This window comes from Camelus bactrianus, chromosome 6 (genome assembly GCF_048773025.1).
Source record: "Camelus bactrianus isolate YW-2024 breed Bactrian camel chromosome 6, ASM4877302v1, whole genome shotgun sequence".
Taxonomy (NCBI): domain Eukaryota; kingdom Metazoa; phylum Chordata; class Mammalia; order Artiodactyla; family Camelidae; genus Camelus; species Camelus bactrianus.
In genome coordinates this window covers 27,765,337-27,779,480 of record NC_133544.1, presented here as the reverse complement: position 1 = coordinate 27,779,480, position 14,144 = coordinate 27,765,337, and the positions used below count along the sequence as shown (strand labels likewise).

At 45.3% G+C, this 14,144-nt stretch overlaps 2 protein-coding genes across 5 annotated transcripts in view; one reads left to right on the top strand and one right to left on the bottom strand.

The window, feature by feature from the left end:
- The window catches only part of MAP3K9 (mitogen-activated protein kinase kinase kinase 9), a 77,206-nt gene extending 65,945 nt beyond the window's left edge, over nt 1–11,261 (bottom strand). The window contains exons 1-2 of one of the 4 annotated variants that reach the window (XM_074365318.1): nt 10,514–11,261; nt 3,641–4,054 (exon numbers count right to left, since the gene is read on the bottom strand). In XM_074365318.1, coding sequence (XP_074221419.1) covers nt 3,641–4,054; nt 10,514–10,913 — 814 coding nt within the window. In that variant the 5' untranslated portion in view covers nt 10,914–11,261. The remainder of the gene's footprint in view (nt 1–3,640; nt 4,055–10,513) is intronic. The other 3 variants (XM_074365315.1, XM_074365316.1, XM_074365317.1) reach the window with 3 other exon arrangements.
- On the top strand, nt 10,912–12,443 carry LOC141578027 (uncharacterized). Its single transcript, XM_074366579.1, has 2 exons — nt 10,912–11,817; nt 11,924–12,443. Exons 1-2 carry the CDS (start codon nt 10,912–10,914, stop codon nt 12,002–12,004), a joined length of 987 nt encoding a protein of 328 aa, XP_074222680.1. The 3' UTR covers nt 12,005–12,443.
- Nucleotides 12,444–14,144: the final 1,701 nt, after the last annotated feature.

Below are 14,144 nucleotides of genomic sequence, written 5' to 3'. Positions count from 1 at the left end.
TTCATCTTCCAAAGCTTTTTCACATGATCTCATTTTTACACTGATTTGACTTTTAATGGCCCCTATTAAACTGCTATTCTGCCAAATGCCTTTAAGCCAAAATCCTGAAATCCACTTACCTGCCCCCAAAAGGACAATCTTTCCACTAAAAGATGATCTCTCACTAATACCTTTGCTAACAAATCAAGAAGCTGGTTTTCCCCAATCTGAGGGGCAGAGACACATAACTCCACTTTTATAGCCAGGGCTTTTAACGAGCAGTTTGAAGAAGAGATTTTTAAGTTAATGATGCAATGCAGTAAAGCAGTAGAAACCATCTGTTAAGTCAGGGGTCTGAGCCATGTGTCCCAGGGCCTGGCTAACCTTGTTTGACTGTGTGATGCTAAACAGCTAATAGTTCTTCCCCACGTGAGTCCCAAGGTTCCATGGTAAGACTGCCCGCTGATTTCCCACTAGCCATGCCCCCTCTCTTCCTTGGTAACAGACCCTGATCATTAGCCAGACTCAACACCACTCAGAATGAAAGCCTCCATCTCCCAGACTCCCCAGCACCAGCCATGGCTATGTGACTCCTTTCTGGCCACTGAATGCACGCAGACGTGTTGTGCTGGGCTTCTGGGAAGTTAACAGGAGGCAACTCAGCCACGGGAGCAGTTTTTCTCTGCTTCTGCTTTTCCTGCTCCTTCGGGCCTGTGACTTGGACCAAATAACTGGCATTTCAGCAAACATCTTAGACCGTAAGGTGACCCCAAGATGCAAGCCATGTGCTGGGATGATGGAATGAAAACAGGAGCTTGGGTCCCTGATGACATGTGGAGATGCACTAAAACCCTACAGACCTGTTTTCAGACAAACGAACGTATACTTTGTCTTAGCCACTGCTATTTTGTTTTGTTTCTTAGGTTAGGTGCAATCAAACCCAAATTTATTGCAGATGATATATGAACACAGGATGTTATATGCTGTACACATCTACTGAGAGTAAACAGCACGTGACTTTTTTAAGTGGGTCATCAGGATAATAAAGCATTTAATAAATCACTTTTTTACTGAACCTTCTGTAGATGTTTATCACCAACTACTTTCTTTTTCCACAAAGACAGCCCCCTTATACACTTACTCTTTTCTCTAATGGTTCAAAGTCAACTAACACATACACTTCATAGAATTCTGCCCTCATGTAACCGTGACCAAAATTCAACTCTCTGGAATCCCTAAGAAAAATCAAGAGAGACAGGCCAGTATCCCCAAGTCTGCAAAATACAAAGAAGTTATGACTCTCAAACTGGAGGCAAAGGAGTGGCATAACATTTCTAAAGTGATTTCAAGTTATGCACACAGAGCAATGGAATGAGAATAATGGTGTCATCAAGGTTCATGTTGGATAAATTCAAACCCAGGCAAACAGCCACCTACAGACAAATGTCAAGGAGCTACCCATCTCAACACGTGAGATTTACAGCAGGCACCACCGTCAGCACCAACCATGCAGCCCAATGGACTATGCACATTTCAGGGCATCAACTGTCTTGATGAGGTCCTTTATAATACTGCCCTATGTGTAAGTCCCACTCCTGCCATCATACACTGTATCTGAGGGCCCCCCTCGGCAATCCTAAACTCCACTTAAGGACAAAGAAGGACCAGTGCTTTGTCTCCTGAGTGACAGATGACAGTCAGATCTCTTGCCATCTCCTGTGAACAGCAGAACCTTGGCAAGTTAGCTTTTCCTTTACAAGAGCCTAGACTTCCAAACGTAAATCATAAAAACGTAAAATCTTGTATTTACAGCTTGAAATTACACCCAGATTTAAAACTTCATAGAGGAAATTATTAACTTTTACAATTCCATCTTCCTAGCCCAAGTTTCTAAATGGGCTCAATTATATAAGGTTAATACACTTTGCCCAGCTCTCCCAGCATAATAAGGCTATAAGAAAAAATTTCTTAAATCCCGCTTCTGTATCACATTTTCTACCAACACATCTTATTCTTACCCCATCAACCAAAGCAGTCCCTAGGTAGAAATTACTTCGAAAAGGGGGGGTCACCAAAAGTTTTAATTTACTTCATACATTTAAAGAACAGAATTTTGGAGGAGGGATGATAATAATCATACAGTAAAGAGAATAATGTCAGAAGGAAAAGAGAAACCAGATTTTATTTTATGAAACTTAAATCCTTCACATGCATTATACCTAAAATATGTATTTAATGTTCCATACTCACACAAGGATGAATTTTGCTTTTATTAAGAGGTAAGGTGGTGTGGGTAGAAGAGGTAAAGGTAGTAACAGCTGTTTTAAAGTAAATTGAAGGTGGGAGGGTATCGCTCAGGGGTAGAGCACGTGCTTAGCATGCATGAGGTCCTGGGTTCAATCCCAGTACTTCCATTAAATAAATAAACAAAAACTGATTACCTACCCCCACCAAAAAAAAAAAAAAAGCTTAAAAAAATAACATAAATTGGAAAGTGTGCTGTGTATATATAAGCCATATATACTCCAAAAATTTCTGGGAAAATATGCCAAATGTAAGACTTACACTCTCTGAAGGAAAACATTATGGGTGATTTTTCTCTTCTTTTTGTTTATCTCTAGTTTCTAATTTTTATACAACAAAAACACTTACTACCTAAGTAATTTAAAATGTATCTTTTGAATTAACAGATTCACAATAGCATCAACAGAAAAATAAGCCACATCTGGAACAGCTGGGAGCAAAACAAAGTCTGAAAGGTTTCTGGGCTCAAAGCTGAAGGATGCGGAGAGTGGAGTTTCTGGGGCCCCAAGTCCTAATGCCTTCCTCTCTGGACAGGATGCTCAGAGTGACTTTAAGCATATACCACTTAGCAAATTGCATCCTCTCTGCCATGCAGTTTAGGTAAGAGGAAGTCCAAGTTTCCAAGGCAAAGAAGCGTACTCCCAGCACCTGCTGATTCAGCCAAGGAAAGAGACTGAAGTTTCTACCAATTCATCATTTAATTATGTCTAACACTTGCTTTACAGTCTAGTTTATAGATTCCAGATGTTTAATAAACAGTTACTTCTCAGTTTCCTGCTATTAAACACTAAGCAGTTATGACAATTGATTATTGCTACCCCGAGGCCATCAGGAGGGCTGGAGTCCTACCCACCAGGTCAAGCTCTCCAAGCTGACATAGTCACCTGAGTGGGCCTCACAGCTTAAACAGCACACCTCCTCTTTCTTACACGGCGCCTTCTCTGGTGGGGACCTCAGGTTGGGGTGTTTAGGTAGAAATGCAAACAGGTAGGATGGGTTTGCTTTACCTGCTGTTCCACCAAAGAGGAAAATCCTCTTCGCAATCACAGGCACCCTTCCTTCAAGCGGAAAAATAAATCTGTATGTTCTGTTTTGTGCAGTAGATCAGAATTACACACTGCCAACCTTGCCTGCTAGTAAGAGCTCAGAATTATTGCCTCTGGTGCCTCATTCTTCTCTTCTTAAACCAATTTCACTGGCACTCATTCTACCTCCTCTATCTCAACTGAAAGATGGACTGGTTTTATACAAGGAGTTTCCCTGGCCACTAAGATTCCTTGGGAATCCACTCTGATGGAAGCCAGGGACTGAGTGTGACAGTGCTCTCAGCCCTCCAGCCCCATGGCTCGGTACTCACTGTTGCTGGATTTAAGGTCGCGGTGGATGATGGGGACAATTGCCTCATCATGTAAGTAGTTCATCCCTCTGGCAATCTGCACGGCCCAGTTCACCAGGATGTCTGGGGGAATCCTTTTTCCAGATAACACTCTATTCAAAGGCCCTCCACGAGCAAACTCCATGACCAAGCAGAGGTTGGGTTCCTTCAGACACACCCCCCGGAGGGCAATGATGTTGGGGTGCTTCAGCATGGCGAAGAGCTTGGCCTCCTGGCGAACATTCTCTATGGTCTGGCTGATGTCCTCATCGGGATCGTGGCGAGCTGCTTTCACGGCGACCTCATCCCCTATCCAGAAAGCACGATAGACCTTCCCAAAGCCCCCGATGCCAATAATCTCTTCCAGGGTTAGCTCCGCAAAATCAATCTCTAACACTGAGAAAGAGAGGAGAAAGAGAAGCAAGTCAGAAACATCCTGCAGGCACCATTTAATCGCCCATTTACCTGGATGGGTACACACAACAAGCTGTCTGTTCACTTGGCTTTTCTGTCTCTCTGCTATAAACTCCCTAAAAACAGGAAATGGGATGAACTTTTTTCTGTTGCAGTATTGTCAGGGGACTAGCACACAGTAGGCATTCAATAAATGTTCATGAAATAAGTTCCACTTGGAACGTCCTGTAGACTATTGTACCAAGACCAGCCATTTTAACTAGAGGGAGAGTTGAGGGAGATTGTTTTTATGTAACTCCTTCAGAGTTCACTGTGCACATACTGGGTGGTGAGAAGCATACAATCCAGTGCCAAGGCAGACAGACAACAACCAAACTGCAGTGTGACAAGAGTTCTGTAGCTTTGTATGATCTGAAGATTAGGAAATCACTAACTCCCACCCCGGGACAGGGGTGGTGGGGAAAGGACTTAACAAGGTGAGTGGGGAAAGGACTCTCAGGGAAGGCAACATTTGAAATGGGGCCTAAAGAATGAGTGGGAGGGATCTCATCAGGCAATGAGAATCAGGGCAGAGAAGGACAGTCCAGGCAGAGGGAAGGTCACGAGCAAGAGCATGGGGCATGAGAGTGCATGGCACATCAGGAACTTCAGGGAGTCCAGGGTGGCTGCATTATATGCCTCAGGGCAGATGAGGCTCCAAGCCAGGTCATGAAATGTTTTTAAAGCCATTCTGAGGGACTTAAACGCCACACTGTAAATGACAGGAGTCGTGTATCTTTAAGAAAGGGAGTACTGTCTGAATTGTGACTCAGACAAGAAACCAATTCTGGCAGCCGTGCGGACTATAACCTGGTGGACAGTCTCCTGCAGCAAATGGATCCACTAAGGAGGCCACTGGAATGACCCAGGCGCATGAGCACAAGGGTCTGAACCTTGGAAGAAACTGGGAGCCTTTCACAACTTCGTTCCACCAGGACCCGGTGACAAAGAAGTGCGGGGAAGGAGTCTCCGAGGAAACATCTCCCTCCAGCAGTCACCTGGGCCACAGCTTTACCCGGAGGCTCCCAGCACCACATCCAAGCACTCATCCTCTTTCCCAAATACAGAGTCTGAACCTATGGGACTTGATTCTGTCTTTGGTTCTGGAGAGGCTTCCGTGCATAGGTAATAAGAGCTACGAGTGATTAAAAATCTCAGGCTAGATATGGTGCCGCTTATGAGCAAAGTGCTAGCTCTCCTTTTACTCATGAAAACCCTGTCCTCCGTCTTCTCAGTCTCTTTGTCTTTACCTGGCTGACTCACATTTATCCCCCAGGTCTCAGCTTAACTATCAATTTCCTAGAGGAACTTTTCCCAAACCCGCAACCAAATGAGGTCAGGCCCCCATCAAGCACTGTCACAGGAGTCTCTATTTGGCAAGACTCAACAAGGTTATAATTACTTGTTCAACGCCTATCGTCCTGCTAGACTGCAAGAACCACAAGGGTGGATTCTGCCTGCCTTCCTCACCAGTGTCCTTGCCATGCCAAACATTCAGTAGGTGGCCAACAGACAGTGCAGTAAAATGGGGGGAAAAATCTACCTCGGTATGAAATAAACCAAACTCAGATCCAGGGGAAAAAACTGAATTGGCCCTCCTGAAACAAATACAGAGAATAGTCACACTTTGTTAAAAAAAAAAAAAATTAAGAATACAAATTTCTGGCAAGACCAAAAGAGGAACTGCCCACCGCTGCCTGTTCCCATCCTTTCTCAGCCAGCTCCACGCCACATCCATCCTCTATTCAGATGCTGGTGGTGCTCAAAACTCAGCTCTTGCTTGGTTATAGCACTTCTATCTTACCTAGGGCTAATATTCATTTATATTTTGTAATGCACTTGGCAGTCTGCACAAAGGAAACTCTTAGGAAAAGTTGGCTGGACTGCCTTTAGGTATATGAAATATATAGCCCATCTTCATCCTAAAGTTTCCAGCTGTTCAAGATTATCTCCTCATCTAGCAATCTTCTTGAAGAATAAATGGTATGGCAGGTCCAGCAGACTAGCAATCAACATCCATTCTACAATCCTCCAGCATACCTTTCAGTCCTACAGAGACCAGAAAGCTAAAAACTACATTTCCCAGATTCCCTGACAGAGTTCTGGTTCAGCCAATGAGATGCAGAAGATTTGGAAGACAGAAGTGAGATGGGGACCATCTCCCTGCTGCTTCTCCTGGCTTCACTCTTCTGTGGAGGAGTGGGGTTTTTCTGCAATAGCATGTCAGTGTCCAATCATTAGCTCTGTGGATGCGGAAAGGGATGACGCAAGACCAAGTGGTCACCTAATGATCTCTGAACGGCAACCATGACAGGGTGTTCTTGAAGTCAGGAGCTTCAATGGCAACTCCTGATTCTATGCCTTTTCAGTCAGAGAAGCAACAGCCTGCCTGGTGGGCCAGGTCTGCAGCGTTCTGGGAGACAGTCCCCTATGTCCATCTGAGAACCCCTTCTCCCTGTCCTTCCTACAAACCCATAAGCACCTCATTTCCTGCGCTAAATCACTTTCTGCTTAAAATAGCTTGAGTGTTTCCTAGTCCTAAAGTGAATTCTGACTGATTACCTTATCCATTCTTGCCTTATCCATCTTCATGAAAGAGAAAAATATGCCTATGTCAAGGAGATTAGAAACGCCCTTGGAGGAGAATGTAAGTTATGTTAGGAGTCCCTTTGCTCATGAAGGGAAGTAACACTCATTTTTTTCTACCAGATTTTTCACTGATGAAGATATGTGCCTATTTAATAAATCTGTATTTATACACCTTATTTCCTCAACTGAATATGTGAATTCTCCTTAAGGAAATTAACTTTTATTTTCTCTTGCACTCTGTCTTCTTTCCTCTGGTCTGAAGCATAGTTGTGAACACCAGGGAAGTGTTAAATATTTATTTAAACATAAGAGAATTTAAAAGATGAGATTCTCAACTAGGGTGCTGAAGGGACAGCTCCTCTGATGGAATTTCACAGAAGACAGAAAACCTCTGTGGAGAAGGCAAAGCAATAATCTCTCTCTGAGTAGAACATAAACTCAGATTCTTGCTATTAAGTCAAGGAAATATTATGACCAGCCTTCAAGAAAAGTATAGAACACAGCTTACAAGCAGACAGAAGACGCAACAGTGGGGAATGCAGGGAGAAGGGAGGGTACTTTCTTCCTTCCCTGCTCAGAAGTCCCTCTGGATAGAAACTAGACCTTCAGCTGCAGCTCAGAGGATGTGGGGCTCTCCTTCCCTTCCCCATTCCAGTCAAGACCTGGTTTTAAGTAAGAATCAGGTCAAGTCTCATACAGCACATTTTTCAGTTTCTGTAGAAGAAAATTTCCAGGAATATCAGGAACAAGACCTTATTTCTTTCATTTTTGGAGTCAAGATGTTATTCCCTCTCGATTGTATCCTTGGAAACTAAATATATAGGTATATTCTGGTGGGTTTGGGGCAAGTGAATGGTACATATCTCATTCATTTAAAAACCTTAATTACATCTGAAAATACATCCTTATATTTCTAATGAATGCAAGAAAAAAATGCAAAATTAGAAATAACCTTAATTTATGCCTTGCTTGAAAATATACACAACTCTCCTATAAGAAAAAAAAATGTAATACCTAGGGTTATATATCTCCCAAGATGATAAGTTCAGGACGGTACATTTTCCACCTTTCACTAAAACAAAGAAGACAAGCAAGCTCCTGGGCTGTTTATATTTGTCTGCCCCATGGAGAGCTAAACTCGAATACCTACACTGGAGGGAATAAAAGCACTCTATAAATATTAGATGATTTATAATAACCCTCTTATATGCTTTCTTTGTCACAAGATTTAGTAAGTTCCCCCTCTTCTGTTTTGATTAAAGTTTGAAACAAAATTTTCACTTTGGAAAGCAACATTTGAAACTAAAACTGAACTTTATTACTTGACTTTGTGTCTTCTATTCATAATCTAATGTCAAATCCATGCCCCAGAGGGGAAGTTCAAAAAAGATGGGAAAAGTTGTCAGCAGATCAATTTCACTCCAAGTCTTCGGAGACAAGGTGGTCGATCACCTTTATTTTTTAAGTGACACTAACTCAACTGGTGGACACAGCATACAGATCAGAGGCACATCTGTCAGCAAATTTGTGTCCATCTTTATCAAAGCACTGCACTGAAATGATAAGTTTACAGCACCAATTTCCGTGCATGTGTGACTTACAAGCACCTCCTTATCTTATTATTTATCTCCTTGTATTTAATACAGTATCTCTCTTTCACTGTGCACTTTAATTGGTTTTTGACAAGAGTTAAAACAAGAATGAATTCCTGAATTATCTGAATTGAGAATTATCAAGAATTTCATTCAAGATCAGAACTCCCAGTGTGGTTAAATAAAATAACCCACCAAGACTTTCAAATGTTGTGCTTTCCAAGTCAATTCTTTCAATAACACGGATTCTTTCTACTTCCTCATCATCTGAGTTTTAGATCTAGGAATCTACTCCACCCAAGGTAAATTTTGTTACAATAAAGGTTAAGTCCTGGGTGCCCAAAGGAGAAGGAACTTCTCCTGTAACACACTGTGGGCCTGTCTGGCTTTCTGCAGATGCATTCTTTCAGTCTAAGTCATGTTCACTCCTGACTCTGACAGCAGGAAGCACAAGATACTAAAGAAACTCAGTTCCTCCTCGTGAACCTCATACAGCTCTTCTAGTCTGACATTAGCTGTCCCTGAAAAAAAATCACAAAACCTCACCCACAAAGAGCCTTGAAATCTGACATGCTTATTATTACAGTTTTCTAACATGCTTATTATTACAGGCCAACATCTCTTCCAATATGTGACCAAGTTCATCTTCAACACTATTTGAGACACTACATGCTAGAACCCTTAGCCTTCATCTTTGCAGCAAAAAGCCAAAAAGCTGTAACACCTAGAAAAAAATTTAAAGTAATTTGTCACCTCTAAGTATTATAAAGATCAAAATGTAGAAGCAGGAAGTTTTTAACTGAATGAGAGGGAGAGAGAAACAAAGGAAACTAAAGATTTGAACATCAATTTGACAGTCAAAACACCAATAAAAAAACAAAGGAGAGTAGAAAAAAAGGAGAGGGGTTATGATTTTGATATTAATAGATGGTATTTAATAAACATCTTAAGATAATAACACAATTGTTTCCGTGAAAATAAGTCACAGGAATAGAAAGATAACTGTTACAAATAAAATTTTAGAACTATAAAATACAACAAAAAATTTTTAAAAATTAAAAAATAAAACTAAATGTTTAAAGTTGGCCCTTGGTAATGATTTTTTTAAATCAACTAAGATGCAAAATATCCATAATATGGAATAAATAATGATACATCTGTACTAACAGTACTTTTTTAACAGGAAAGAAATTATGTAAACACTCAAAAGCAAAGTAGTATAAACTGCACTGGGAGATATTTATATCTTTCTTCTAAAACCACCTAGCACCACCGATTAAAGGATTCTAATGGCAATTTAACTCCTTTGAAAAAACAAAGAAAATTTCATTACTGTGTGTGGAACAGGGGGCTCCTGGGAAACTGGTGAAAACCAGGACACTGGAAGAAAGGCCTTGGGAGGGACCCCTGGGCATGGTCCCCCTGTGATTTGGCAAATACCAAATATAGGCAAGGATCTGGGGTGAAAAGAAAGGAGAAAATATACTGTCTGGGTGTCAAGGGGCTGGGATTTAGCCACTGTGCCTTGTGCTCCTGGTCTCCCACGGGGGAACGACATACTTTTCCCTCTCTAATCATTTCTCCACTCAACACCTGCCTCTCCACAAACCCTTCTTAGCACATTATTCATTGAGACTCCAAAAGGTACAACTTCTGAGCTACAAGATTAGGATCCAAGAAATCAACACGGTATTTCAAAGACACTTTAGCCTTGAGTTCTCACAGGCTTCCGGGACTAGCCAGCCAGCCCAGCCCTGCGGTGACACCCCCATCTCCTTGAAAGCAAATGCCTTTAAGGGGCGGGGACAGGCGATAGAAGAGGTCAGGAAGGTCCTTGATTTGGGGACTAGGGTTATAACAGAAACCGCCAGCTTGCCTAAAATCCTTCCAGACTGGGGGTGAGGGAAGTGGGGAGATTCTCATGCTGGAGCTTGAGGATGTGGAATCAGGAGCTGCTGCTAAGATGGTCAGATGAAGGTGAAGAAGCCCAAGGGCCTGAGGTTCCAAGGCAAGGCCTGCGGCGTGTCTATCTCGCCCATCGCACGGCCCAAAGACCCTGAAGCGTGAGCGCGCGCGCACACATCCACTCCCAGGTTAATCACTGCCCACCCTAACGTAACCCTGGAGGAGGGATCTGCTCCCTTCTCGACCAGCCCCAGGCCTACACCATTCCCCCCACCCCTCCTCCCTGCCGGGCTCCCGGGCCCCGCCTTCGCCTTACACTGAATGGGCGGGTAGCAACTGGGGTCTTCGCCGCCGGGCTGGCAGCGGCTGGAGAAGGCGGTGCGTGGGGTCACGTAGTTGCTGGGGAAGATGCCCACCCGCTGGTTCAGCTGCCCGGTCCACCAGCCCTCGTCGCCGGACACCTGCGAGTCCTTGGACAGCACCTCCACCACGTCGCCCAGTCGCAGGGTCAGCTCGTCCTCGCCCGCCGCCTCGTACTCGAACACGGCTGTCCAGTAGGGCAGCGGCGCGTCGGAACCCAGCTCCCCGGGGGCCGCCAACGCCTCCTCCTCCTCTTCCTCCTCCTCCTCGGCCCCAGCCCCCGCTCCATCCTCCCCCGGCGGGGCGGCAGCAGCGGCGCTCGCCAGGCAGCCGAGAAGCGCTCTGGAGGTCTCCATGGAGCGGCCGATCCATAGGGTGCGGGGCTGCCGCCGCCCGCAGGAGCCGCCGCCACCTATTGTTCATGCGGCTCCGCAGAGCTGGGGGCACCCCCCTCCCCCGAAGGCGGCCGCAGGTAGGGCCCGGGCTGACTGGGCGGGGAGAGCGGGCTCGCTGGCGCTGGCGCGGCGCGGCGACCAGTGCGCCGAGCGCGAGTGCTCACCGCAGCATGAGGGCGCGGCGGGCCGGAGCCCCTGCCTTCGCGCTCGCCCCCTGGGGCGGCCTGGCCACCTCCGCCGCGGGTACCTGCTCAAGCTGCCGGTGCCCGCCGCCGCCCGCCGGCCGCCGCCCGCTGGCCGCCGCTCCCGACTCCGCGCCGTGCCCCGCCCCCAGCGCCGCTCGCACGCCCGGGACCACCTGACGCGGACCTGGCTCCGCCCCAGCCCTGCGGACCCGAGAGGGCGGGGCTTGCGGGGCCCGGGTCCTCCCCCGAGCCAACCTGTCTTCCCATTGGCCGCCGCTGACCCGTCTGCAGGTTGCTCCCGCCACGGTTGGGGCTGCCCCTCTAGCCACCCGGCCCGCCCTTCTCCACCCCTTGCGCCTACGTCGCTCGCTCTCTGCGTCCCCGCCCTCTGTGCGGGCTCTCTCATTCTCAAACCCCAGGTTGACCCATTTCTCTCTCCCATTGGCCCGCCGCAGCTCCAGCCATTGGTCGGAGGTACCTGTCTGTTTCCTGGGAGAGTTCAGCACCGCCCGGCTGGAAGAGGCTGCGGCCTCATTGGGCGCCTGAGGAGGGATGGGTGGATCCTAAAAGGTAAAGCCGAGCCCTCATTCAAACCCGAAGGGCTGAAAGAGACCGCTCCCTTTGTTTGCCGCGGAGTGGTAGGGACTCCGTTGGGCCGCACCTGTGTTCTTGATCCCACAGTGAGTTTTGAGAGTACGCAGAGAAGGAGCGAGCTGAGCTGCACCCTCCCAGGAGAGCTCTTTTTTCGCCTGCTCCCTCTCAGAGTTGAATTCTCCCTTCTCTTAGGTCTGCCTCTGTCCTGGTCACCAGGTGGATCAGCTTCCGCTCCCGTCCGGCCAAATTGCACCCCCACTCCTACTTCCGTAACCTTTCAGCTATTAAGGCCTTCAGGCCCACTGGAATGTTCTCTGGAACTCTTCAAGCTACAGTTCTCTCTTGTATGAAGACTGCATACAGCTCACCCTTCCTTGGGTTCCTGTGGGAAGAGATTACAATACCGTCGATCTTTAGAATTCAGACGAGACACCACCTTACTGGGGCTCAGACTGAGGCTGGGAAAGCTGTCGGTGAAGTGGGCTTGGTCTCTCTGAAAAGACTCAATTTTCTACAAGTGTTGGGTGTCTTTTGCCTGCGGAAATTGCACCTTGGATCATGGTGACCTCTTTACAAATAAGATCAAGAACCAAAGAAGAATATACATACAAGAGGATACTGCAGTTCATGAGCAAGGCCGACCTTTTCCTACATCCTTTTGTTATTCTCCATTTCTCAAGCATTAAGAAAGAAAGAGCTTGGTGGCCCCTAATATTTTTTCTGTGCTTTAATCCTTTTACATCAGTATAGATTTCCAGTGAGAAGGTTCTCTGACATTTCAAAACAAGTCCATGCTCAAAGATCTAGCCTGATCTCTACAAAGCTGCATTATCTTTTCCCCTTCCATGGTAGGGACAGATAAGATTTATTTGGCAAGAGTTAGTGTGTCCCTGAATATTTTTTGTTTGATTTTAGTTTGGGGTTAATTGTTAGACAAACTGAAGACAGTGGGGGCAATTTTGAAAAATAACCAGGGCTGGCATCTCTGGCTCGGCTGCCACCAGCTGCAAGATCTTGAATGAGTACTCAAACAGTCTGCTCATCTTTAAAGTAAGGGCAGTGGACTGGAAGATCTCCTATGATCTTGTAGGCCAGACATTCGGTGGTTTGCACATGAATGTGGCTACACTGTATACCTAGTGTACAGAAATACCAAGACATTTTGGGTTTTGAAGAAGGAAGGATAGAGTGTGGTACTGAAGAGCTTCTGAGTATCTGATATCTGAGTAAATGCCCTAAAACAATGTTCAGGCTATTCTTATTGCACATAGGATGAGTGAACTGGAAACAATATGCATGCATCTTTCAGTAAATTCTCTAAATTTTGTTCAAAATAAAACCATTCCACTCCCAAGCAGAAGAGAACAAGTAAAGGGTAGATGTATTTCATGTTTAAAAAAATAAAAACCATGAGAAAAGAATTTTCTTGATAAAAATTTAATTTGGAGGAAAAAGGAATTTTACAAAATAGTATAGATACAGAGAAACAAACAGGAGGGGGGGGAACCCACAAAAAAGATACAGAGAAAATTGCCAGTGGTGGATCTCTTCCAAGTGGTAGGATTATGAGTAATTGGGCAATTTTTATTGTCATTTTGCTTATTAACAATTGTGTTTGAGGATCTATACAGTTTTGAGGATCTCCACTCCTCCCCCACCCAGAAGAGAAGAGGAAAAACATCCTTGATCTTTCTCAGTAGGAAGTCTAACTCCCCATAGAACCTAAATCTTTAATACCATAGTGTTTAGAACCTCATGAAGAGTCATTCTTCAAACATTTCAAGAAGTCATTCAGTAAATGTTTATTGAATGGATGAGTGCTAGGAATTCAAATGAGGGAAGATCCTCCAGGCTAAAGCTGTCTGGCAGAAGTTGTCTCGAAGGGTTCATGGAAGAGGCAGAACAAACCCAGTCCTGGAGGCGGACGTGGTGGATAGGGAGGAACCTGCATTCAGGATTGGAGGGTGAGCGTGGGCACAGCCCCAGAGGTGGGGAAGCTTGGGGAAGCCCACGGTTGGAATAAAAGGATGACAAAGAACTCTGACAAGATAGGTTGAAACCCAATTGTTGAGGGCATTCTAATTACTTGACTCAAACAAGTAATTACTTAATTTAATATTTGTAATTATTTAATGTCTAGCTTATTCACCATGAGGGCAGCAACCATCTGTCTGGTTCATGACAGTTCTCCCAGCACTGTCTAGAGTGCCTAGCACACGACTGGTTCTCAGTACATATTTGTGACTGAATGGCCGACTTGAATTTCAGACTGAGAAAAGAGCCTGGGTTTTGTTTAGCAGATAAAGGTTATCCCTGAAAGCTTTTCAGCAGGGTTGTGAGGTCATCAGATGTTACCAGCACCAAGGACTAAAATAGACGGGAAGGTGCTTATGAGACAGGAGGGAAGAGGGCA